Below are 27,905 nucleotides of genomic sequence, written 5' to 3'. Positions count from 1 at the left end.
CTCTTCTGCCGCTGTCTCTGCACCGCGCACATCTCTCATCTCCCGCACTGTTTACAGCGGCACCGGGCGCGTGACACCGGGCGCGTGACACCGGGACACAAAGGCACGTAATGCTGTGGACAGAGGCTCGTAGCGGGTGTTTGGACGTGTCGTGCGGGCGTGATGCCGTGAGCGCTCGCGGGGGATCAGCATTGATGGTGCGCGCGACTCAGCGGGTGGTCGCGCTCCTCTGAACACAGCCCCTTGACGAGAGGCACGAGCCTAGACCCGTGGCCACCCTCTCCCTCGTCACAGTGCGGGGAGCCCGTGGACGTGTCGGACGCACGCGCCGGGAGAGGGTGCCGGTTCCAGTGGGACACGCGCTGAAAAGTTGTACCGTGTTCGTGCTCGTGCGCCTCCAGCCTGCATGGCCCGGACATGGAGCAGCACGAAAGAGTCAAAAGCCATGGGACGAAGGGTCACTGCCCGGCCGGCGCGTGCGAGGACGAGTTCAACAGCCACGAGCTCGAGGCGCTGTTTCAGAACTACAACCTGAAGCTGGAGCAGACAGCCACGCTCAAGGCTCTGGCGGTGCTCATCGTAGCTGCGTCCTCGCTCTCGTTACTGGAGCTGTTGTCCAGCTCGCGCCTCACTTTGTCCAAGGGCTCGTGCCCCGTGCACTGTGTGGTCTTCCTCTCGCTTTTCATCGTCACCAACGTCAAGTACCTGCACGTGACGCAACTGCAACAGATCGCCAAGCTCGCGCTTCTCTTCAGCTTCACCTTTGCTTTGCTATGCTGCCCGTTTCCACCTGCGCTCACAGGCGCGCGCGACGGGACCCTGGGCGCCGTGGGGCCCGAACAGGGTGTGTGGCAGCTCATGCTGGTCACTCTCGTGGCGTATGTCCTGCTGCCCGTGCGCACGCTTTTGGCAGTGCTGTTTGGGGTCATGCTCGCGGCGTCCCACTTCATCGTCATCGCCACATCCTTCAACGGAAGAAAGCAGAAGCTCTGGAGACCGGTAAGTCCTGTGTGGGACAGAATGAGTGTCCACATATGCTGCTCTAGTCTGCGACACTTTCTCATACCAAGATGCCTCCTGAAAGTCTTCAGTCAGCAAAAGCCCCAAACAAAAGACACTTTGCAATAACTACTCAGATATAAATTCAGTGTGTAGATAATTCCTGTGTGGTGCCACCATCTCACCAAAATCTCATTTATAATAAGTAGCAGCGGTCTATCTCCTTATTGTTGAGTTAAAGTTGAAACAATATGATTCAAAGTAAATATGTCTCACTCAATCAGCGTCTCAGTGGAGGGAAGGAAAAGTCACGGTCAGCTATTGATTTTTGCTCCAGGTTACGGTATTTGGAGGAAGTACAACTTTTACTTGAGGTGTAATGAAGCAGAGGAGGAGCTGTCCGGTGCTGAAACCCGCACGAGAGGTCAATTGAGTTTCTTACTTCATGTTACTATTGATTGGTTGAGTTTTCACTAGAGGTTTTGGCTCTCACTCAAAATCCTCTTCCAAAAGCTGTGTTTTTTTCTTCAGTTTAGTTGAGAATAACATACAATTATTTAGTGAAGCCAAGAAATAACAGACCAACAAGCTCTCCCAATAGTGTTAGAGCAAGTTACCTGTTCACATCTCCAGTATCTTTTATAGAGCAGCTGAGTTTCTTTAAAGGTCCTATGTTACACACAGCTGACTCCTGTGAGCTTTAAGACATGTTATAATGTTGCCTCCTCAAAAACATATAGAATTGTTTGGAGTTGTGTTTTGTTTCATTCATACATGTTTGAGTAACCCTTTATTATTAATCTGTCTACATCTCCAAAGCACAAAATGCTCTGTTCCACCTTGTGATGTCATGTAGTGGTAGTTTTCAAGTTAACAGCTCCTTTTACCTTTAGTTCAGTAGAGATTGGCAATTCCAGGGCTGAAATGATCCATGATGAGTGTAATGAACATGTATGGAGTTTAAAAACACAGTGGAGCACTTCCTGTATTACCACATGGTGACATCACAAGGTGGAACAGAGTGATTCCTGTTTGTGAGAATTCGGCCTAAATATGCAGGGTTTGTGTGTTAAACATGTTTGAAAGAGGAAACAAAGCACAACTCCAGGTCTGTTTGTGATGAGGAAACAACATCAGAACACAGATCAGAAAACAGTGTCACATGGGCCTTTTAATGTTTAGATCGTAAATGTTTGATCTCTGGAACTATTTCTGCTTCCAGACAGAATGCGCTGTCTTTATTTAGAGCCCTTTAAAAGGAGTCGATACTAAAACACACAGCTATTGATTAACTGGAATCATAGTTACGATTTACAGCTGGAAGGACACTGCTCTGACACGGGGAACGTTTCCAACAGCATCAGTCAGTTCAGTTTGTATCCTGTGCAGTATTTCACCAACAAAACACGAGAATAATTGAGTTTGTGAACATCATCTCTGTGCTGCTCTAAAATGCTCTGGTAAGGGTTATCTTGAAGTTGTTCTGGTGTAGTCGTGTGCCTGCGTTCATTCAGATCGACTTCAGTTTTCACCCATAGTTCAAAAGCCGACGACCCCTTTTAGTAAAGTGACCTCTTGAGTAAATTCACTGGTTTTCACAGATATTAGCGACAGTAAGAGCTTTTCATCATGTGCTTCCCTCGTCTGCGCAGACACAGCATCGCCCAGCTGCCGTTGTAATGTGTTAGCATATCTTGTTGACCTTTGAACCCTAAGCTTCGTGAGGAATTGAGGACAAGCCGAGTTCATCGTTTAAATGAAGTGTGCGTGCCGAATCGATGTTCTCTGTTCATAAATTGATGGCACGCTTTGTCTGCTTTTCCCCGTAGGCCTTTCTCTTCTTTACGTCTCACCTATAGCTTCATGTCATAATCCTCGTGCTGACCCTGATCACTGCCATTCTCTCCCTCGTATGGATTAAAACGTGGATTGTAAAGTCTAATCTAGGCAAATACTATGCTAGATAAACTCATATATGCTCATGCGGTCTTGCCATAAACCTCCTTAAAACTCAATATCTACTTAACGTAAATTCATCTGCAAGTTTGGTGTAGTTCCACAATTATTACATTAGTATCACACAACCAGTTAGTGACCATGAAGTACAAAAAAAAGTGCACATTTACATTATTTATACCCTTGTTTGGAACTGTGAGTCTTTGTTTCTCTTCTACTTTGAATCATTTCTTTTTGCTGCCTATATATTCATTGTAAATGTGCCAATTTTGCATATTTCCAAAACAAAGCAAATGCAGTATTTGCATTTTTGTGGACACCCCACACCTCTACTGGATATTATTACTCATTTCACTTTGAAGGTCCTATATTACGCAAAATTGACTCTTGTAAAGTTTAAGCCATGTAATAATGTTGTTATCTTGTCAAAAACATACCCAGATTTTTTTTATTATTAGTATGTCTACAAAGCTCAAAACACTCTGTTCCACCTTGTGATCTCATGAAGTGGTAGTTTTCAGCCACCTTTTACCTTTAATTCAGTAGAAATGGGCCAAAATATGCAAGGTTTGTGTGTTAAACATGTGTGAGTGAAAGAAAAACACAACTCCAGGTCTGTTTGTGATGAGAAACTACATTATAACATAAAAAAAAAATAGTGTAATATGTGCAAAACCTTCTGATCCAGTCCTAATTCTTAATAGCGGTTATAGCGTTGGTCCGTCTGAAGGTCAGCGGTACAATCCTACCTTAGACCTCTACGTTTTTTTTGTTCTTTGGTGGTTGGACAAGCTATTATCACAGATCGTCGTTTCCGCTCCTCTGCCCAAGTTTGACGAATAGTGCATACAGTTGTAAAGGGATTTTTGAATCTCTGGAAAGAAGCTATAATCAAATCAGTCAATATCAATCAATATAGCTTTATTTTTCCCAGGATGCAATTTAAGTGGAAACATAAATAAACAGAATAGAATTAGAAACTCAAACAAAGATATCAATACTGTTCAAAATTAGATTCTTTGTTAAAAAAAAATGTATAAAGAAAAAAATATTGGTGTAGTCTTCGCCACATTTAAACTTTATGAATTTAGGCCTAAGGAATCTATGACAATCCTTTTCAGAAGTCCTTTTACCTAATCCAGATGTGCGTTCTCAGCCGTTAGCACCGCGGCCCCTGTGTAACAACATGCCTGTTCTTGTTTGTCTGTGTGTAGCTGGTGGCCAACGCTGTGCTGTTCACCAGTGTCAACCTGTCGGGGGTGTTCGTGCGCATCCTCACCGAGCGCACCCAGAGGAGAGTCTTCTTACAGGCCCGCAACTGTATCGAGGAGCGGCTCCGGTTGGAGGACGAAAACGAGAAGCAGGTACGGAGCACGAGATCTTCAACTCCAGCCGAAGCAGACCCAAGTTCAAGTGCGCCCCCCCCCCCCCCATCGTTCCATCCACATAACATCTTCACTGTCGCATGAGAAGTGCATTGTTTTTTTTAATAGAATTTCAGGTGCCAATGTATTCTAACAACCTGCCCACCGGCGCTCAGTAACTATGACAGCAGCTATTTCGGGAACGAACAATTACTGTGGCACATGCACTGGTGCGACATCCCGCCCTCCTCCCTCCCTCCCTCCCTACTTCCTCTCTCCACCTCCCTCCTTCCCTCCCTCCTCCTTCCCGCCCGGCCTTCCTTTCCTCCATCCCTCCCTCATGCACACCTACAATGCAGCCATTTAACTCCTCCCTCCCTCCTCTGTCCCTCCTCCTTCCCTTCCTTTTTTGACCTCCCTCCCTCCTTTCTTCCCACCCCTCTCCTTCCTCCCTCCCTCCCTCTCTCCCTCCTCCTCCCTCCATCCCTCCCTCCTTCCATTCCTCCTCCCTCCTTCCATTCCTCCTCCCTCTATCCCTCCCTCCTTCCATTCCTCCTCCCTCCCTCCATCCCTCCCTCCTTTCTTCCTACCCCTTTCCTCCATCCCACATTTCTCTCCCCATATTTCCTTCCCTCCCTCCTTCCTTCCCACCCCTTTTTCCCTCCCTCCCACAATTTTCTCTCACTATTTTCATCCCTCCCTCCCTCTCTCCCTCCTTTCTTCCTACCCCTTTCCTCCATCCCACATTTCTCTCCCCATATTTCCTTCCCTCCCTCCTTCCTTCCCACCCCTTTTTCCCTCCCTCCCACAATTTTCTCTCACTATTTTCATCCCTCCCTCCCTCTCTCCCTCCTTTCTTCCTACCCCTTTCCTCCATCCCACATTTCTCTCCCCATATTTCCTTCCCTCCCTCCTTCCCTATTTCCTTCCCTCTCTCTCTCCTTCCCTCCCTCCCTCCCTCCCACACCTACAATGCAGCCATTTAACTCCTCCCACCCTCCTCTGTCCCTCCCCTTACCTCCCTCCCTCCCTCCTCCTCCTTCCATCCCTCCTTCCATCCCTCCCTCCTTCCATTCCTCCTCCCTCCCTTCTTTAACCTCCCTCCCTCCTTACTTCCCACCCCTTTTCTCCCTCCCTGCATCCACTCCTCCTCGCTCGCTCCCTTCTTTGACCTCCTTCCTTCCCACTCCTTTCCTCCCTTCATCTTCCCTCCCTCGTCCCTCCTTCCCTCCCTCGTCCCTCCTTCCCTCCCACACTTCTCCCTCCCCATTTCCTTCCCTCCCTCCTTCCCTCTCTCCCACACTTCTCCCTCCCTATTTCCTTCTCTCCCTCCCTTCTTTGACCTCCCTCCTACATTTCTCCCTCCCTATTTCCTTCCCTCCCTCCCTCCCACACCTACAATGCAGCCATTTAACTAAAGTGTGATCACGTAACTTTACTCACTTGGCTATGCCCGTGGCGCCCTCTAAAGATGGGACGATAAACAATAATATCATTAATCGTGATAAAAAGGGTAGACAGTAATCGCTCATGGGCCATTTTATATAAACGTGATAATCGCCAACAAAGATAATCGCCTTTGTGTCTCTAGAGTGTGCAGAAAAAAGTTTATTTATACAGCAACTTTCACAGACAAGGAAGTCACAAAGTTCTTCACAACGAGAAGTTAAGTCAATACAACAATATGGCGGATATAGCAGCCCTTTAAAGACTACTTCACCTTAACACTCTCGACCAAAGTGCGTTTCAAGTTGGCTTTTGAAGACATCAGCAGACTCTAGTGAACGCCAGGAGAGAGGGAGGTCGCTCCAGAGTTTGGAAGCAACAGCCTGGAAAGAGCGGTCTCCTCTGGGTCGAAAACGAGTGCGAGGAAACATCAGCAGGTTGAGATCCAGAGACCTCAAAGAGCGAAAGGGGCCATAGGGTTGGATCTGAGCGCTGATGTAGCCGGACCATGCTAGGCTCTGAAAGTAAGCACCAAGATTTTAAACTGTATCTGTTAGGACACCAGCAGCCAGTGAAGAGTTTGAAAAAAAAAAAAGCTACTTATTAGATCGTAGTTGTTTTTACTGATAACAAAGTAGAGTTATATAAAAGTAGTTTAAACATGGAGCTTCTTCACTTTAATACATTTTAATTATTCATATCCAGAACATTTTTAAACAACATCAGCAACTTTAATGATCATCGTTTTGGCCATGATAATCGTAATCGAATTTCAATATCACTCCATTTCCAGCCCCCTCACTTAGCATCAGCCAAGACCCAATGGAAAATGAATGAAGCCTTATGCTACATGTATTTCTGCTTGTACAAAATAGACGCACACACACTTAGGACCTGCGCTTTGTAGATTAGACGAGGATATGCTGTGTTTCGCTCCGCAGTAGCCGGCTCCCTTCTGACAGGTAATTACACAAGCAGATTGCTTTCATGGCCTCCATACTCCAGTAAAGGTCACAGTTTATCTGGGTGAAAGAAACACATGCAAACCCCTGATTGTGATCTATCAACAGCCAGTCAACACTCTGCAGCCAGACTTTCTCAGCACAAATGTCTCAGATTTGAATTTCAGCCTTCAAAGGGGCCTTCTCTTATTACCGTGATGTTTGGACTGATCACAACAGGTCAATGCGCCGGGCTCCAGGTCTTTGTAGAATGCACACTTGTTTAATTCAGCTGCAGTTGTCCAACCTGTAAAACATCTGCTGACATCGGCTCGTTCAGAGACCCTGATGCGACTGTCAGCTTTTAAACTGTTCAGTAGTTTGTGATATTTTCTTGTAAGAAGTTTGGCAGGCAGGAGGTAATCTTTTGGGCAGGTTATCTGTGTAAATGTGAGGGGAGTGAAAGTTAATGGATCTTTAATACATCTCTATTAGAGGAGCCACAGTCAAACAGCACATAGTGAATTAAGCCTGGGACAGATCAGAGAAATGGGAATCATTACAGTGCGATTAGAAGACGTTTCTAGAGAGAGAAGCCAGAGAGATTAATAACTCCGATAAATGAATGATCTCATTAAAGTCAGCACACCTTCACACACAGCTCATTTACATAGAGCCTCAACACATACGCTGGTCCATATGGGTGAGCATACTTTCCTGGAGGTGTGAAGAATAAGCCCTGTGTACAGTTAGTGCTTTATTGGCAGGTGAGGAGCAGCTGTGTGAATGGATGGAAATACGAGGGACACACAGGAGAGCGGGTTTTCATAACCAGCTTCTCAACAGCAGTGGAGCGACTGATGATTCACTGTGCATTCACAACTATTGGACATCCCACTAGAGTTTAATGTGTACTCTGCCACGAGTCCATGACACTGTTCAAACAGAGACACAAAAACACTGATGTGTGTCAATACAACTGTTTGAGTCCACTCTAAAGACCTTTTAACTAGAAATGATAATTTTCTCTATAGACTCCAGTGTCTATGAGACGATGACAATGAGAAAAGACAGCAGTGTGTTTTATGCATCCAAACAGAAAGAAGGTCCGGCTCTGTGGAGGACTGAGGCTGTCACCGCCAAAGTCATCTCCACCATGTCTTTTATATCGTCACACTGCAGCAGCAGTTAGGCTTTATGGGAGGCACAGAGCAGTACACATTACCTTTAATGTCTGTATAAAACCATCTAATCACGGCACTTTCCAGTCACTACAATGATGATCCTGCACATAAAAACAAATGGATCACATATGGGTCCAGGTTGGGTTGTGTTTGTAATAGTGAAAGCTTCAACTTTTACCTGCAGAGCTTCTGATGGCAATTCAAACTATAATGATTCCAGTTTGTTGTCTTTTTTATGAGAAACATTTTTAACTATTCCAAATGCTACAACCTGAGGATTGATTGATAATGTTTTGATAAGCTGACCAATAACCATCACTTGGAAGTTTTCATTTCAACTTAAAAAAAAAAAAAAAAAAAACCTGCTAAAGTTTGGTACACCATTTCTTTATAATTATGGTGGTTTCACAGTCTTGAGGGACTAACGTTTTGTGTGATGTTAAATGTATTGACCTTGCGTTCCCATGTGTCGTGTTAGGGAGAGCGTTTGAGAGAACACAGCTACAGTATGTCCAATATCCATATCTCCCTATTTAAAGTTCTCATGCTGCCTCCTGTCCTGTGTCCCCTCCCTCTTCAGGAGCGTCTGCTAATGAGCCTACTGCCCAGGAATGTTGCCATGGAGATGAAGGAGGACTTCCTGAAGCCGCCGGAGAGGATCTTTCATAAGATCTACATCCAACGTCATGACAATGTCAGGTACGGGGGTGTCATGACAACTGTGCTGTGCCAAGGTGTGCGCACGGCTCCGCACTGTTTTGATCCCGGACTCACTCGCTGTGACGTCAAGGTCAAGAATAGAAGGGCAGCAATTAAGATTAGCCAATCACACGAGATAAAGGTTAGAGAACAGGAATGCTCTATGGATCTTCTGTCAGGGGCTGATGTTGTTTTTGTGCTTTGTATTGGCGCAGCACACGCTCACAGAAATGGAAGCACTTCCTGGTAACTGTTAATTACATGAACGCAGCACTGTAGGGGCATCGTCTCTGCTACTTCCAAGAGTTTTGCATTTCCCCCAAGGGTTTCGCTTAACTCTCCAAACAGGAGTTAAGCTGAAAGGCATGATTCATGGTAGATATTAGAGCAAACGAGACTTTCCACATCTTCAGTATTTAAATTCCCTTATGCACAAACTGATGGAAAATAATACAAAGTGGGTGTTTGTTTTGTCGGTAAAGCAACAAGTTTCTGACATTTCATTTGTGATTATTAAATAATTGATGCTTATGTCAAAACAGAGTGCTGTAGTGGCTTACGTCACACAGAGTGTATATACTCTGCATATGTGAGCACCACTGCAAGATGTTCTCTGAAGAGTGGAGAGAATAAAATCCATTTGAACATGATGTAAACAAGTAAACAAGTAAACAAGTCAATGGAGCACATTTGGAAGTATTTTGTGCAGCTTCTCCAATGTTAGCATTAGCATCATTTAAACTGTTGTATTTAGTACATTGATAATGTGCTCATATGCAGTTTGAGCATGACCGAAAAGTTCTGTTTATGTAACTTAAAGTGACAGATTAAAATACTCACTTCAGTAAAACATAATTAACATGATATTTAAGAGTTTACTAACAATCTTGCCTAGGTTTTTGATTTTTATCTTTAAACTGTATTATTATCACTTTCTGACCGAACATGGGCAGCATGGGCTGCATATGCAGATATCTGTTCCAGCAAGTTAACAAGGGCCAGAACTTAGTTAACTATGATTAAATGAAATAAAAATAGATGACACCTTCATTATGTTAAATCAATGTTTAAAGAGCCCATATGATACTGTTTTCTGATCTATCTTTTAATGTTGTTCCCTCATCACAAACATATCTGGAGTTGTGTTTTGTTTCATTCACACATGTTTAGTGCTTCTCTCAAACTGAAAACTGTTCTGTTCCATCTTGTGATGTCATGTGGTAATATAGGAGGTGCTCGTCTATGTTTTTAAACCCCATGCATCGTCACTAGAATCATTTTGATGATTTACATTTGCTGGAAAGGCCAATTTTTACTGAACTAAATGTAAAAGGTAGCTGTTAACTTGAGAACTACCACTTCATGACCTCACAAGGAAGAACAGAGCATTTTGAGAACAACTCCAGGTATGTTTTTGAGGAGGTAACAGCATTATAACATGGCTTAAAGTTCACAAGAGTCAATTTTGCATAATATAGGACCTTTAATCCATTAGAAAAACATGCTCCATACATTTTGGATGGCATTTTCAGTGTTTATAACATAGGTACACAATAGGTATTTTAGTACTTACCACTAATTTTCTGACACAAACTGACGCTTAACTGATATAAAGGTATCATAAATATTTACCACAGATACTATCCCACTAAACCAAGTCAGAATTCAAAACTGTAAAGCTGCCATGTTCACTTTAACGTCATTCTGCTGTGCTCTACAAACACTGCAAACGTATTCATTTGTTTATTGAATCCCGAGTTATGAAAATTTAAACTTTGCACTGTATTGGATTAGCCTTTTTAGCTGGAGTTCGTGCTCATTTTGGTCTAGGTCTGCTGAGTGTGAGAGAGTGGCTCGGCTCGTGGTTGATTAGCTTGGAACACGGCGGTAAAGAGGAACGGAGAGCTGTAGACCGGAGGAGTGTGGGAGTGGAGGGGCAGGTAGCGTGTCAACAGCACTCGTGTCAAGAGACAATCCTCTCCCTCTCTCTGTAAACCCTGCTCCACTTTACTAAATGTGATACGTGCACTTGTAAACGCCGCCTCGTACAACACAGTCAACAAAGCCTTTCTGAAAATGAGGGCTGTCTAAATCTGTAACTAGATGGTGATGATGGTATGTTATGGTATAAAAACAAGACATAAATGGGACTGTTTCTGGATCAATATCATAATTATCATTAGACTATTTTAATTTTATGTTGAAAACTGCATTCAGTAAAAGATTCATATTACGCTATTTTCTGATCTGCATTATAATGTTGTTTCCTCATCCAAATTCAAAAATATACCTGGAGTTGTGTTTTGTTTCATTCACACACAAACCCTGCATATTTAGGCAGAGTTCTTCTCTCAAACAGAAAACACTCTTTTCCACCTTGTGATGTCATGTGGTAATACAGAAAGTGCTCCACTGTGTTTTTAATCTTCATACAACTTCACTAGAATCATTTGGATGATTTTCACTCTGGAAATGCCAATCTCTACTCAACCAATGGTAAAAGTTAGCTGTTAACTTGAAATCTACCACTTCATGACATCTCGAGGTGGAACAGAGCATTTTGAGCTTTGGAGATAATAAAGAGATATGTTTTTGAGGAGATAACAACATTATGACATGGCTTAGAGTCACAAGAGTCAATTTTGTGTAATACAGGACCTGTAATGTGGTGTTGAAATCAGTATCGAGCCTCATCACAATTTTGATGTATGGGTGCAGTGCTGTTTACCACTCATTAGAAGTAAATATGAGAAAATATATCTACTCCATTATGAAAGGTATTTCTAGTTACCTAAATACTTGTATAAAGTTTACTACATGTTAGGGCTTTAGAATTAAATTACTGAATTATTTTGGGGGTGACAGTGGCAGAGAGTGTTTGTCCTCAGATCCGAAGGTTGGTGGTTCAAATCCAGCTCCCACAGATGAATGCTGTTGTTGTGTTCTTGGGCAAGACACTTCACCCATTTCTCCCCCAGTGTGTGTGTACACTGGTGTATGAAAGTGTGTGTGAATAGGTGAGTGGTTTCTTGATGTAAAGTGCTTTGAGTGCCTTGAAAGTAAAAAAAGTGCTATATAAAAATGTGACCATTTACTTTACCAGCCTCAAGAGATAGATTACAACAACATATACTAATGCTTATGTTTACTCAGGATTGCTCAGAAGATCTCATTGCAATAACTGAATTAAAAGTGCAGCTACCAGTCCGGATGTCACAATATAAAACTTTTGTTTTACGATTATTGTGAGAAGAAACATCACACTTTTATAGCAAAACAACTGTGAACTCCTTCATTCAGCATCTTTTATTATATAATGGATCCCCATTCCTCATTTGTGAGTTTATGAAATCAAAAGTCAAGCTAATGTTTCCTAAACAGATAAAACCCATAGACTGTATAAAGAAGTAAACCAAGTGAGTGTGACGTCACCCATCGCACTCAGCTACAGTCAAAGGAAACTCACCAAGGCTAGCTGTTGTAGGTGCAAATTTGTAGCTGAGTTCCACATTTGGAATCTGAGAATATCATGGCAACCAAAGAGCCAATCTGTTGTTTTGTTTTATTTATTTATTTGATTGGGACAATGCATGTTAATGAACAGACATTCAACATGAAAGTAAGCACACCGGATTATAGCCAAAGGCTAATTTCCATCCGTTGTCCTAAGGGCTGGGGTCACAACAGGGTCAAAATTAAAATTGCACATTCCCCCCCATTGCACATGAAGGTAACTCTCACTCGCAACTCTGGTTTAGCATGGAGCAGGCACTTAGCAATGCTATCAATCATACCTGTTGCAAATGCTAGCAGAAACAACCTCGGGGAAAGAAGGCAACCTCATTGGTCTGTTATTAGTTTTCATATCTTCATTTACAGACAAAATAGCCACATAAAAACACCAGGATCATGTAGAGTGGGTTAATACGAACATTTTAAGACCAAAATGATGAGTCTGACAGCAGCAGTTACAGAGAGAGGAGCCCAGTTTTTCAATAGAAAGTGAATTGGAGAGGAGAATCCGACCGATAGTCGAACCTCGGATTCAGGAGGAGCAGTGTGGTTTTCGTCCTGGTCGTGGAACACTGGACCAGCTCTGTATTCTCCATCGGGTCCTCGAGGGCTCATGGGAGTATGCCCAACCAGTCCACATGTGTTTGGAGAAGGCATTCGACCGTGTCCCTCGTGGTGTCCTTTGGGGGGTGCTCCGGGAGTATGGGGTCCGGGGCTCTTTGCTAAGGGCTGTCCGGTCCCTGTATGACCGGAGCAGGAGCTGTGTTCGCATTGCCGGCAGTAAGTCAGACCTGTTCCCGGTGCATGTTGGACTCCGCCAGGGCTGCCCTTTGTCACCGGTTCTGTTCATTATATTTATGGACAGAATTTCTAGGCGCAGCCAGGGGCCGGAGGGGGCCTGGTTTGGGAACCACAGGATTTCATCTCTGCTGTTTGCAGATGTTGTCCTGATGGCTTCTTCAAGCCAGGACCTGCAGCAGGCACTGGGGCAGTTTGCAGCCGAATGTGAAGCGGCTGGGATGAGAATCAGCTCCTCCAAATCCGAGGCCATGGTTCTCGACCGGAAAAAGGTGGTTTGCTCTCTCCGGGTGGGTGGTGAGTCTCTGCCCCAAGTGGAGGAGTTCAAGTATCTCGGGGTCTTGTTCACGAATGAGGGAAGGATGGAGCAGGAGATTGACAGGCGGATCGGTGCAGCATCTGCAGTGATGCGGTTACTGTATCGGTCCGTTGTGGTAAAGAAGGAGCTGAGCCGGAAGGCGAAGCTCTCGATTTACCGGTCAATCTACGTTCCTACCCTCACCTATGGTCATGAGCTTTGGGTAATGACCGAAAGGACAAGATCGCGGATACAAGCGGCTGAAATGGGCTTCCTCCGCAGAGTGGCCGGGCGCACCCTTAGGGATAGGGTGAGGAGCTCGGTCACACGGGAGGAGCTTGGAGTAGAGCCGCTGCTCCTACACGTCGAGAGGAGCCAGCTGAGGTGGCTCGGGCATCTGCTCAGGATGCCTCCTGGACGCCTCCCTAGGGAGGTGTTCTGGGCATGGAGGCCCCGGGGAAGACCCAGGACACGCTGGAGGGACTATGTCTCTCGGCTGGCCTGGGAACGCCTTGGGGTCCCACCGGAGGAGCTGGAGGACGTGTCCGGGGTGAGGGAAGTCTGGGAGTCCCTGCTTAGACTGCTGCCCCCGCGACCCGGCCCCGGATAAGCGGAAGAAAATGGATGGAAATGAATTGGAACCAGAGTTGATAGAGCGGGAAGCGTGCCTATGATCACTTGCCATCTGGAACACATTTATGTATACATACAGTCTATGACAAAAACAAATATTTGAGTTACATTTTTTGGATGCTAGATTAAATTGAGATACTTTTAAAATCCTTCCGATAACTTTTTTCGGTTCTTATATTGTAACCCGAACTATTGCAATTATTGATGAACCTGAATCCCACCCTGCCACCTCCCCCCACCCTCACCCACTCACGGCACACCGCCAGCAGGACCCATTCAAAGACAAACCCCGGAACAGAGGCTCTTGTGTGGAGCAGCAGTCGTGATCCAGGCTTTGCATACATAAGACTCCTGAGCGAGCGATAGTGCCCTGCCAAAAAAGAGCCGCTCGGTCACGAAGCACAGGCTGCCTATTGAAGCACTGGCAGTTGGTGCAAAATAAGAAGCGTTTGGGAACAATTGCTTTGGGGCAGAGAGAAAAACACACTTCATCAAAGACAATAGAGCAGTGGTGTTGTCACGATACTAACATTTCAAACTCCATTTCAGTAGTAAGGGAAATACTCCATACTTCATACCAGTTTTAATAGTACAACAATGTTTAAAAACACCATTTTCGTATAATAGAATATATTTTTCAATAGAAATGATTGCAAATTATAGTTACTGTAAAGAGGGGGTATGCAAAATTGAGTTTTTTGAGCTTTCTACCATGTTTTAGTGTTGTTCCCTCATCAAAAACATGCCTGAAGAGGCTTTAGATGTCATCCATGCATGTTTGAGTAATTTAGCGATCTCACCCGGGCCTATCCGAACCCTCCTCACTGTTAGCTGTAAGATTCTGTGCTCCACCCACAAGTCTACATCACCCATGCTCCCACACGACAATTCTCCATAAATATACAAAAACATGATACAGAACAATACACTACAGCTTCACAAATCTGATGCGATGTGCAGTAGTTTCATTAGCGCTGATTGTAATGTGATAATACTGAGAAGGGGGAGTAGCTTGTGACTTAGTGAGTCAAAAACAAAAGTGAAACTTCTAAAACCTGTTAATATGTGATTTTCAGTAAATTTACCATTTTCAGAACAATAAAAGGAAACATGGTGATTCATAGAAGTAAAAATAACCCGTCTTTAATAAACCACAGAAGTAAAATACTTCCTCTTTAATTTTCCCAAGTCTTATACTAGTTCTGATCAATATAAAGGTCATTCTAAAACTTTCAAAAAAGTTTGTCTAATTATTTCAGTGTCAGTACTTATATATATAATATGTATCTATTTTTGACACCAGTTTTGAGTATTAATTTGTAATAATAATTAATACTGTAACCCTCCTCACCCTCCTCACCCTTTCTCCCTAACCCCTTAATTTAATAGTTACTAAACCTCAATCATTCTTAATAAAAATGAATAAATTTGTTCTTCTTTATTAAATCAGTCCTATTCTGCAAAATCACCTTATCAGAGCTTTTAATCATGTTATAGTTCTTTGCTTCTCATTTCCCCTCTGAAGTATTTTTTAGAGTGATTCGTGCCTGTTTGAGTAATCTTTAATCGTTTATTTTCCAGATGCCATATTGTCGATCAACCCCCGTTTTCACCTCCACCAGTACATGCCCACTGTGACGTACACACTTCTTCAATTTTATTTCCTTAATCAGTGATACACACAGGATTCGGCAGCGTCACATAGTAATTTTGGTACTTTTTTTTTTTTTTTTTTTAAATCAGTTTCACGCTTGTTCTTTGTTATGATGACGTTTATGGCAACATCAACTCCCATTAAGCACCACAGTTTTCTAACTCAGAAGTTGTTTATTATGAATATTGTGATTTAAAATATGCAAATTACAACATAATGATTCACAGGTGTTATAGAGTATAACTATATAGCAGACACAATGCAGTCGGTCTTTAAGGTTAATTAAGATAGTTATTAGAAAGTGTAACGTATATGATTTTGACTAAAAACGTAAAATACACAAAGAATCTGACGGAAAAGTGTGACTCAGAACAGGCCATAAGTTTGAGCTGTAGAAGACTTTATTGTTTAGTGTTGTTTAGCGTTCTGCATTTGACCCAAATCCCAATGTCACTGGGACAATGTGTCAGCTGCAGCATCCAGAGACTCTTTTCTACAGAACAGGTTAAAGTCAGGACAGTACATATAGCTTGTCAGATTAACCTTAGGTGTGTGTTAAGTTCATAGGAAAATGCTTGGCTTACTTATTGCTTTGCTTGGAATGTTCCACAGTATAGCATTAAAAAAATACACTTACATTTATTCATCTGCATGTATTGTAAAAGTTTCAGTTCAGTTTCAGTGTAGTTAGCTCCTCCCTTCAGACAGATATAAGGCAGTGTCCAACAGCAATCTGACCAGAACTGAAGAAGTTTTTGTCCAGTTGACAGATTTTACTTTTAGCTTTAGTCCTGGTTTAGTCCTGGTTTAGTCCTGGTTTAGTCATGACTCTGGGCATCAGCAGGAGGCAGGTCCCTGAAGTCCTCAGAGTGTGAGATGGTCCATGTGGCTCTAACATGTGGGAGATGTTCTTTGGTGCTGGTCCATGGAGAGACTTGTTCACAAGCAGAGCTGCTTTAAAGTCTATTCTCTGAGCCACAGGAGCCAGAGACCTGAGCACAGGACACATGTGTGAAGTACTTCCTGGTTCTAGTTAGGACCTGAGCAGGAGCGTTCTGGATGTACTGCAGCTGTCTTCACTGCATGCATTGTAACTGTTAGCAGAGCCACCTCTCCACAGATCTGACCTGTCACGTGGCTGGGTCATGTCACCTACTTGTCTCGGCATTCTCGGCAAAACATGGAGACAAGAAGGTGGAGAACCCAGCACCAGAAACGTTACATACCGTACTTTTAATTGGTTTAGCCGCTGTGTGTAGAGGACTAAATGAAACTGCTCAAAAATGATGAAAACATGAGCACTGAACTGACATTTTAGTGTCTCAGTATCATCAACCCAGGGGAATCAGCACGATAGACCTGAAATGGTTTAGTGAATCTAGTATCACATTAGGACTTTTAGCAGCGGTAGTGTTTATAAAGCACACACTGAATTAAAAATCCTTTGCACACAGCCCTTATGCACACAGACCAACACAAACACTGCGGAGCGCCACTGTGAGCAGCTGTTGCCGGGTGTCGCTGAGATCCATAACACCTTGTTTCGTTGCCATGTGGCCTGCCTTTGGGCAAATAACGGAGGAGCTAAGCATCTTTCAACACCTTCCTCGACACCCCATGGTAACTACCCAGCAGCAAGCCATTTAGCGTCTTCATTGATTTAGTGGTTGGCCTAAAGATGCTCTCACTTACCAGGGATTGAATTAATACTGATGCATCATATTTCACTGTTGAGTTCCATTAGCCAAATTGTGTAACAGTGGTGTTCATTTTGCTGCTCTTTTCATTGCAAGATTTTAAGTGTTTTTCCTACAATATATCTGCAGTTATAATGGTGGTAGAAGCAGCAGTAGTATCTAGTAGTTAGTGCGGCGTTGACTATGTTTTGAACGTACAGCCACAAACACTAAGGTTCAGTCCATAGACTGTATATATAAGTGAGCATGGGGGTGCTATCCGGCTCCTTCGATTCTCTTGCTGCTGTCAGGCTCGTCATTTTGGTCTTAAAATGTTTGTATTAAACTGCTCTACGTGACCCTGGTATTTTTATTTCACTATTGTGTCTGTAAATCATGATATGAACATTAATAACAGACAAATCAGGCACCTTCTTTCCTGGAGGTCACTCCCAATAGTGTTAGCAACAGATTTGACTGACAGTTAAACCAGCGGTGTGTGCAGGAAGGGGCATTACCTTCAACTGCCTTGCTCCAGATTGGCTCTTTGGTTGCTATGACACTCACAGTCCCCTATAAATGCTAGCCTTGATGAGCATCATTTGACTGGACTGAACACTGTGGGTGACGTCTCACTCCTTTAGTCCACTTCTTTATACAGTCAATCCCAGCTCCGATCAGTGCATGCTGTTGTTGTGTTGGCCTTGCTTCTGTCAATCTGCCCCAAGACAGCTGTGGCTTCTGCTTACCATTGCATACTTGTCTATTTTATATATGATATTCTAACACCTTTTTTATGCCTGACTGGGTTTATATTTTAAGTTTTCTTTTATGTTACACAATATTGCCAAAGCACATTCCTAGTTTGTGAATTTTGTTTACTAGCAATGGCAATAAAACTCTTTCTGATTTGAAATAAACAAAGCTTGAACTTGTAAAACAACTTGTAGTGGCATTATTACTCTTATTAGGAGAAACTTAAACATTAGTGATGTCAGAGTAATTATTACAGTAGTTGCTAAAGGTATTCATAACAAGTCCGCATGTAATACTGCTGATTTACAATATAGTTGCTTTGATACTCTCCTGTTGCATAACTTACTTTTGCCTCCTGTTCCCACAGCATCCTGTTTGCTGATATTGTGGGCTTCACCAGCTTGGCTTCGCAGTGCACCGCTCAGGAACTGGTCAAACTGCTCAACGAACTCTTTGGGAAGTTTGATGAGCTGGCAACAGTAAGTCCCCTGCTGGCTGCACACCCACACTGCATGTTCTCAAGTTCACCTTCCTGCTCGTTTAATACAAAATCATAACTCTGGATCCTCCCACCTTTTTCTGCAGCCTGCTGGTAGTAGCAGCAGTTGCATTAAGAAGCAGCAAGTATGAATCTGATTCAGTTGCTTATGTTTGACTTGCTCTCAGGTTTATTGTGGGTGCGTTAGTCTCATTTGTATCTGATCACGAGATGATAAAGGTGAACTTTTGTGGTGGGGGTTGGCCACCCACTTGACTATTTAATGTTGCTTTTCCCAGAATGTTACACAATTTGCCATTAAACACCTCTCTAACTAATGAATCTATCTTGCATAATATTCAATTTTATTTGCCGTGATAAACATGTATGTGTTTATTGTGGACGCACTCTCCTCCTCAGAGCTTCTGACTGTAACACGTGTCATCACCTGCATGTCTTTATGGGGACAGATAATCAAATTACTATACACTGTGGAACTTTCCAAGCAAACAATTAAATAGCAAATGTTCACATTTTTATATAGCGCTTTCCACCTTCAAGGCACTCAAAATGCTTTATAACAAGGAACTACTCACACATTCACATGCATACACCAGTGTACACAGACACTCGGGGTGAGGTGGGTTAAGTATCTTTCCCAAGGACACAATGACAGCATTTATCTGTAAGAGCTGGAATCGCACCGCAAACCTGTGGGTCAGTGGATATGACCCCTCAACTAATGATGTTTATGTCGATAACAAGATTTGAACCACCAACCTTTAGATCAGAGGAAAAACACTACTAACTGAGCTACTGTCGCCTCAGTTACAACTGCATGGAGAGTACACAGGAACATGGAGGGCTTGGCAATACGACAAAAAAATTTCATAATATTTTCTCATCTTGATCGATCTTGATTTTTTTTTGTCTTACTAAAATCATATAAAAATTGCTTTTAGTATCAATTTCTGATGTCGTTCAATGCAAAAAATTGTCTTTTCTGTCCCAAGTCTGAACTCAGCTCCACAGGGTTGGGTTCTTGTAGACCTCTCGATAAACAAACCCATCTGATTCTTGCCGATTAGAAATGACTGAATTTCTACATTGATTCAAATTGGATTAATTGCACAGCCCTACCTGCCACTCACATAATCCTCTTTTCCTTATCACATCATACTGCACTAGCTTACAAAACATAGACTTGAGTTTTTGCCGTGCGCTTTATCAGGCTGCAGGATCCCAAAAGTGTCACTGCACCACCCTCTCCACCCGCGCTGATCTCTCCTCCTTCAAAAATCTCCTCTCTCGGCTTCCCCAATCTCCTGCGCTCGCTTCCGCCTCTGTCTTGACCTTCGCCCATCTCGGTTCTCTTTGTGAGCCTGCCTCCAGCTATAGTTATATGCTGCGATCGATATATGGCTTCGACGTAATAAATCAGCACTCGGTAAATAATGCAAATTGTGAGGCGTTCTGCGGTGGTGAGATCCCACAGGCGGTAACATGAACTGACCAACTGTTCAACCGCTCACACTGTTTCATAACAAGCATCCATCTGTAAGACTGTATCTTTTTATCAGGGGGAATGTACACTGAGAGCAGTGGAGATGATATGGAATATGTAATGTTACTTTTATATTTATGGTCTAGCTCTCTGAGATGGAAACCGCCATCTTGTGAAGTTGCATATGCCGTATTTTCCGGTCTCAAAAGTCAAAAAATGCATAATAATGAAGAAAAAACATGGTTGTCAAGTTGTCAGTGTGACCATAACGAAATTATATACTCAGATGCGACTTAAATTCCATATATAAGTCACATTTGAGTATAAGTCGCACCCCTGGCCCAACTATGAAAAGAAAAAAAATGCAACTCGTAGTCCGGAAAATACGGTAGATACTTTGCAGTGGCCTCATGCTGGCAGTGTTCTACATTTCTATATTGGTTGAGCATTCAGAACCACTTACCCACAGGTCAGCGGTGCGATTCCAGCTCCCACAGATAAATGCTGCCATTGTGTCATTGGGCAAGACACTTAACCCATCTTGCCCCCAGTGTCTATGTGCATTGTTGTGTGAATGTGTGTGTGAATGGGTGAGTGGTTCTTTGATGTAAAGCGCTTTGAAGATGGAAAAGCGCAATATAAAACTGTGACAATGAACCATTTACTATCTCTATTGATGGATTGTTCAGCAGTTACCATGGTGACATAATGCACACATTAGCAAAAATTGCCAAAAATGTTTTAAAATAGTCTAAAAACTCCATGATCAATCCGAGCATTCATGGTCCTGTTTACGTGTTTGATTTTCAACAAAAAAGGTGAGAATGAGAAACTAAAATACTGTTGGCTAATGCTAGCTAGCTTGTGACTGTAATTTTATGTGTGAGAGACTGGTTTAACAGCACAAATCATCTCACCTGTTGTAGTTCCAATCAAGTCACCTCTTTCTGGTCAGACTGTGTTAAAATAAAGCTCAGATTAACTCTAACTTGAGTAACAGAGAGCTTCAGACAGAGTAGTGCTTTCGGTTAGCAGGCCCCAAGGGAATGTTTACGCCATCAGCTGCAAAGTATTAGTCGCATTTTTTTCTGTTTGCTGCTTTTTGATAATGGGGAGATTTCTATTCTGATGCCAGATTATAGCACTACTTTCCATCTTCAGACCCCCTGGCAGGTTGATACTACAGACAATAAAACATATATACACCTACTAAAATGACTAACTGAGTAAAGCATGAATGAATTACAAAAATATGAGCTGTGAGGTAAAACGCCAGGTCTTAACATTGCAAGATATCCTTTAATGCCTTAGTAAAGATCTGAACTTGTGTCACTGTATGCTCATAACACTGTACTCGTGTTATCGAGACAGTTAACTTGTTCTCAAGCTTTGGAGTCAAAGTGATAACACACATTTTCTATTATCTCACTGTTACTGCTAAATATAACTCTTTGAAAAAAAAAACAAAAAAAAAAAACTTGTTGCGGGTGAAGACGTGAGCTGTTTGGAACTGCCATAATTGGAACAGTGCATAGTTGTAGTTGTACTTGGACAAAGCTGCAGTTTTCTAACGCGGAACTCAGCGGACTTCTTTTGTTTTAGGCGAATACTGCAGCTGTCATAGATTATAGCTACAGAACAGACACAGGTCTGATTTAAAGGGCCCATATTATGAGATTTTCTGATTCTGAGTTATTTTCTCAAACAGAAAACACTCTGTTCCACCTTGTGATGTCATGTTTTTAAACCCCATACACCTTCAGTAGAATCATTTGGACAATTTCAGCCGTGGAATTTCCAATCTCTACTGAAGTAAAGGTTAAAGGTAGATGTTAACTTGAAAACTACTGCTTCATGACATCACAAGGTGGAACGGAGCATTTTAACGTTTGGAAATGTAAATAGACTAATAATAAAGCATTACTCAAACATATGTGAATGAAACAAAACATAACCCCAGGTCTGTTTTTGATGAGAATTGTAACAGAACAGAAACATAACAGAATTGCAACATGGCTTAAAGCTCACAAGAGTCAACTTTGCGTAATATAGGACCTTTAAGGCTAATTAAGGTAGTTATTATAAAGTGTAAGTAAGTACCATATTTTCCAGAGTATAAGTTGCACCAGCCAACAAATGCATAATAATGAAGAAAAAAATATATACTTCACATATAAATCGCATCTGAGTATAAGTCGCACCCCCGGCCAAACTATCGACCGGAACTATCCGGAAAACACTGTAATCGTTTAATCGTTGCTAGCTTTCCTGTCATTTTAACATAAAAATTCCCCATGAGCTGCTACACCTGCCTTATGTACACTACATTGAGGCTTTCAATTAGATGCTGCATGCTAGCCCCTTTCCTTATCTCCGCGCTGGATTCTTGACCTCATCATCATCTTCCAGCCGGGCCGGTAGATATCTTCAGACAGTTTACTCTTGCATTCCCCTGCTCTCGTACACATGAACACACACGCACACGCACGCTCCGAAGTCACATGATCGGCGGGATTATCCCCCTCTGCATCTCAGCAATCAGTCATGGCTTAACACGGAGGAGAGCGGCACGAGGAGACAGCCCTACATCGTGACATGCAGCCTGCTATCAAGCGCTCACTAAGCTATTATATGGAAATCTTATGATGAGGATATATTGTATGTGCATTCGATAGAAGGCTCGTGGGTGTGAGTGTGTAGCTACAGCAGCATTCTAATTGAGATTTATATCCTGTCGTGTTAGCCGGGGCAAAATTCACTTTCAAACAGGCCCTGCCACAGCTGCCGAGTTTTGCTTCACTCCTGTATTCCGCACGCATCTATTCCCCCGGGGTTTCAAAAAGCTATATGTAGCGTTTTGACGTGGAAATAGTCTTAAAAATAGTCCCGAAATAGCATTAGAGCCTTGAAGGTATGCCAAAATACATCAGTGTGCTGGATTACAGAGATCAACAGGAGGTGAGTGAGACTGTACAAGAGAATGTAGTTGTGAGCCAGAGCACGGTGACGGAGCTGCAGCGGTTTGCCCCTCGGCTTCGGCGTTCTGTTAGTTCCCCTTGACTGGCAGGGCAGTCGCTAGTGGCAGGGCATAAATATAATGAGTAAATAATTGATAAGTCTAATGAATAAGAGAGTGAGTCATGACAAAGGGCACTGGGGCTAATGGGGGTTTATGACTGAGCTGTAAACAATAGTGCAACATGGGAAAAGATGAGTAGCCAAAAACATAATAATACTGCATACAGGTACAGGCTGGTGCCGGGTCCTTTGCCTATGTGTCTAAATGGAGGTTCTATTGTTTTGCCTTAAAACTTCCACAGTATGGCATTAAATGTATATAGTGACGGTAGTTACTTCCTCCCTTCACATAGATATAAGGAAGTTTTCACCAGAAGTCTGACTAGAACTGAAGAAGCAGCTTGGGTGAGCAGCCAAACTCTTCACTCCAACAGATTTTTTTCTTTTAACATGGAGACAAGTCAACAGGCAAAGTTATAGATCAGATCTGTGGAGAGGCGACCCTACTCACAGTAAGAATGCATGTATTTCAAGGTATTTTTAAGCGAAAAAAAACACGTGTGCTTGAATAAATAATATATATATATGATATATAGAAAAGGTAGAATTTGAATGCCATACTGTGGATTGTTTGAGTCAAGCAATAACTTCTTCTTGGAGACAAGAAGGTGACAGACCTTCAGACCCTATGAGAAATGTTGCATCGTTCATCTTTAGGTAAAAGTAAAGTGCTCATCAAGCATTGCTCAAGTGAAAGTCAAAAGAGTAAAAACGTTATTGGCAAAATGACTGGTACTGACCTGACACTTGGTTTTGGGTTAATGTAATCTGACAAAGCACAATAATCAAGTGAGGTTCATCTGGTCTTCTGATAATTAATTTTAATAGATTCTTTTTCCAGACCAAGGTGTAGTTTGTTTTCATCCCTGACAGTGTGGACTGCTCACTAGCGCCTCAGAGTGGTCACGTGATGTTGCTGTGACTTGTCCTGTCAGCTGATTTAAATAGGTTTTGGCCCTGTCGTCCTACTGGCAGGATGACAGCGCCATCTGCAGTCCGACTAATTCCGGACAGTATCCCAGGTGTGTGAGAGTAAAAATGCCCCCTCGTCCTGGTTTAAATCCAGTATTTCAATTGGCTCCTTATGTCAGTGACCATGTTTGTTGTCCTCTCTGCCAATGATGTTTGATCCATCCCAGTCCATAATGTAGTTCTCTCGTTTACAATGATCAGAAACGGCAAACCTAAAAATACAATACGTTTATCAAAGATCAAAAAGGTACAAGAAAAGTTCATGCTAATAACTGATTGTTGTCAGCATAAAATAAATGTAACGTTTACTGTACATATCTGTTAGCGGTGGGACGAGACATAATTCCCACAAGACGAGGAACGAGATTGTGTCCACGAGAATGAGACAAGGCAAGATTTTGAAAGATTTGTAATAAATAAGTTGTCCGTTCCAGTTCACAAATTTAGTGTTTGTCCTTTGTAATATTTTAGTTTTCATTATAGCGCTGCAGCTCTCAAGGAGGTGTAACTCACTAACTCTGGGAAGTCAACAGGGCAACAAAGGGGTCTGGTGTCCCGGGCCCCAGGGTCTTAAGGGCCCAGATTTGAACCGTCTTCCTATTCAATTATACACTGCCTGGCCAAAAAAAAAAAAAGTCACCACCGAACAAAAAGGTCATACACTCCAATATTTTGTTGTTCCGCCTTTAGCTTTGATTATGACACACATTCACTTTGGCATTGTTTTGATTTCACTTCTGCAATGCCACAAGATTTATTTCCACCCAGTGTTGCATTAATTTTTCACCAAGATGTTGCATTGATGATGGTAGAGTCTGACCGCTGCACAAAGTCTTCTCCAGCACATCCCAAAGATTCTCAATGGGGTTAAGGTCTGGACTCTGTGGTGGCCAATCCATGTGTGAAAATGATGTCTCATGCTCTTGAAACACTCACAATTTGAGCCCGAAACTTTCACAATTTGAGCCCGATGAATCCTGGCATTGTCATCTTGGAATATGCCCGTGCCATTGATGGAATAACCTGGTCATTCAATATATTCAGGTGTCAGCTGACCTCATTCTTTCAGCACATACTGAACCTAGACCTGACCAACTGGAGGAGGCTCGTACCTATTTGCTTAGTTAAATCCAGGTGGCAACTTTTTTTTGTCCAGGCAGTGTATTAGAGGGGCCCAAATTTCTGTCCACGGGCCTGCTAACACTTAAGATTTTTTTGTCCAATCAAAATTTAAACACACTGAAACCAAATCTGGAGCGGCAGTAGCACAGTTGGAGTGTTTGTCCACTGATCTGAAAGTTGGTGGTGCGAATCCCGCTTTCAACATAAACATCATTGATTAAGCGTCAAACTCTCCTGACCCACAGGTTGGCAGTGCGATTCTACCTCCCACAAATGAATGCAGTCAATGTGTCCTTGGGCAAGACACGTAACCCACCTCATCCCCAGTGTCTGTGTACACTGGTGTATGAATGTGTGTGTGAATGGGTGAGTGGTTCCTTGATGTAAAGCGCTTTGAGTGTCTTGAAGGTAGAAAAGCGCTATATAAAAATGTGACCACTGACCATCTACCATCTCACAAGATCATTTTACTCATGTGTGTACAATGTTGTCTCGCGAGATCTTGTGACACGAAATCTTGTCCCGTCTTTAATATCAGGATTTAAAGTCCACACTACACTTTTTGCACCTCCATCTATCTTACTAAAACATCCAAACCAACGTCTTTCTCTAGAGATGTGTCACGCTGTTGTCAGATCATTTCTCTGCTGTGCTTTCATTGCTCTCTTCTTCCCAGAACCAGGGATAATCATCCACATTCGGAAATTCTCATATCCTCCCACACCCGAATCGTTCTGCTCCCGTGAGCAGAAAACCTCAGCCCCCATTTCCCTTTTCTCATGTGTCTTACCCTGCAGTTGTCGTGTATGTGTGTGTTTGCGTGTGTGTTTGCGTGTGCACATGTCTCTCAAAGGCTGCCTGCGGGCTCTGCTTTGTTGACTCTACCAATACAATATTAGATGAGCATGTGTTATCTGTCCCAATACTGTGGAAGCTCTACTGCTACCATTAATACTACAATTCATGACTATATGGTTGGGTTAGACCTGTCACGGTAGCAAAGTTTGAAGTTCAATACGCCGCTGAAGTAAATAGAGACAATAATATTGAAACTAATTTATACTGCTGACATGAAAACCAAAGAGATTTAAACCATAAAAACTATTCTAAATCTGCAATATTGTAAAAAAAAAGTATGAGAAACAGTTTATTACTTACTTTGCATCTGTAATGAGCCATACAAGTTATTAATTCAACCTTTTAGCGCTTAAATAACCAAATATTTCCCAGTAAAAAAAAATGTTACAGCTTTGATATCTGGAACGATAAGACGCGTAGCTAGAGCTGCTGGTTTTGGAACAAGGAAATCACATTTTTTGGAGGAATCGGAACATAAATGTTGTGTGTTGCAGCTGAACAAGAGCTAAACATATGCGCATATTTTCTTCGCACATTTAACATCAATAACGGTTTTAAAATGTTAATTAACTGTGAACATTACTGTGTCTGTTATTGTGAAACAGACCTGAAAAAAACACTTTTTTTATGACATGAAAGTGCCGCTCAGGAGCAAGCCAAAAAAACGAATGTTAAAATGAGCAAAATGTCCCAAAAAAAAAAGAGCCCTATGTTGCTATAGAGAAGTGGAATTGGTAACTCTAGGCATTGCTTGGAGGACTAAAGGGGGAGAAGGGGGTGGAGTCTCGACTAGGGCTACAAGTTAATCAATAATTTGCATGCTATCAGTTAAGTAAAGAATCGTCATCTATTTTAGTAGCTGAATAATTGTTAACTGGTCCATACACAGATGCCAAAACCTACCATGTGCTCAGAGAAGACGGTTTGTGGCTTAGACAGAGCTGGGATTACATTAAAATTACTCAAAAAATGTATAAATCTAGTGTTGTCTGGTGAAAAATATCTGTGCATACACTCCATTAGTTGGCCTCATGTGGCTTCATTTCAGTTGTTCTTGGTCAAATCTCATTTTCACAGGCATTTGGTGTTCACTGGAGTATATTAGCAAAATTACCTTTGGTTGCAACCCTAGTCTGAACCATAGACTGTATATATAAATGGACATAGCTAACCTTCTATGTCATAACGGCGGGGTTGGGGTGGACCAAAGACATGCAGGACTCGGGACAGGTTTACAGAGTTTTATTTAGTTAGTGAAAAGTACAAACAATAGTTCAATAATACAACAAGAGCTTCAGGCAGGGCGTGAGCAAGAGCCAGGGGTGCATCAGGGAAAAGCCGAGACGGGAACAGGAATCCGCCGGGAGCGGGACGCAGACCAGACTGGGGCCAGAACCAGAGGAAGCCGAGCCAGAGCAGACAGGAGAGTGGGAAACAGAGCCGGGGCGTGGTACTGCCGGGGTCCAGGACGAGACAGGGAGGTGAAGGTAAGGAGTAGACAATACCAGAGCTGGAGCGCGGAGTCAGGAACAGGGCCAGAAGCCAGGAGCTGTGGAAGTCAGGAGAACCGGAACCTGGGAGGCAGCTCCAACTAGCATCAAAAAGGGCTGTACCTGGAGCTGGGCTCCCCCCAGCTCCAGGTACAGCCAGGTGAGGGAAGGGGAAGAGCACACAGGGAGGCACAACAAGAACAGAAATACACGCATCATGACATTCTAGCTGCCTCAAGCAAACAGGAATTGAGCATCCGGCTCCATCAACTGTTTGTATTAACCCGCTCTTGGGTTTTTTATTTTGCTATTGAGTCTGTAACTCAAGATGTGAACATCAATAAGAGACAAATCAGATGCCTTCTTTCCCCGAAGTTGCCCCTGTTAGCATTAGCAACAGGTGTGATGGCGAAATTTGTCCCTATAACTGCTAGCCTCGACGAGCTTCAATTCACTTGAGCCGAACACTATGGGTAACGTCACACT

The 27,905-nt window shown here is 42.8% G+C and overlaps 1 protein-coding gene across 1 annotated transcript in view; it reads left to right on the top strand.

Moving 5' to 3' along the window:
* The first annotated feature begins 729 nt into the window (after positions 1-729).
* LOC117370154 (adenylate cyclase type 1-like) overlaps positions 730-27,905 on the top strand; it is a 79,266-nt gene continuing 52,090 nt past the window's right edge. Inside the window, exons 1-4 of the mRNA XM_055221417.1 lie at positions 730-999; positions 4,170-4,319; positions 8,471-8,589; positions 18,285-18,396. Coding sequence (XP_055077392.1) covers positions 859-999; positions 4,170-4,319; positions 8,471-8,589; positions 18,285-18,396 — 522 coding nt within the window. The 5' untranslated portion in view covers positions 730-858. The remainder of the gene's footprint in view (positions 1,000-4,169; positions 4,320-8,470; positions 8,590-18,284; positions 18,397-27,905) is intronic.

This window comes from Periophthalmus magnuspinnatus, chromosome 4 (assembly GCF_009829125.3).
Source record: "Periophthalmus magnuspinnatus isolate fPerMag1 chromosome 4, fPerMag1.2.pri, whole genome shotgun sequence".
Classification (NCBI taxonomy): domain Eukaryota; kingdom Metazoa; phylum Chordata; class Actinopteri; order Gobiiformes; family Gobiidae; genus Periophthalmus; species Periophthalmus magnuspinnatus.
The sequence above is the reverse complement of the archived record's forward strand: the minus strand, read 5'-3'. Positions and strand labels throughout refer to the sequence as shown.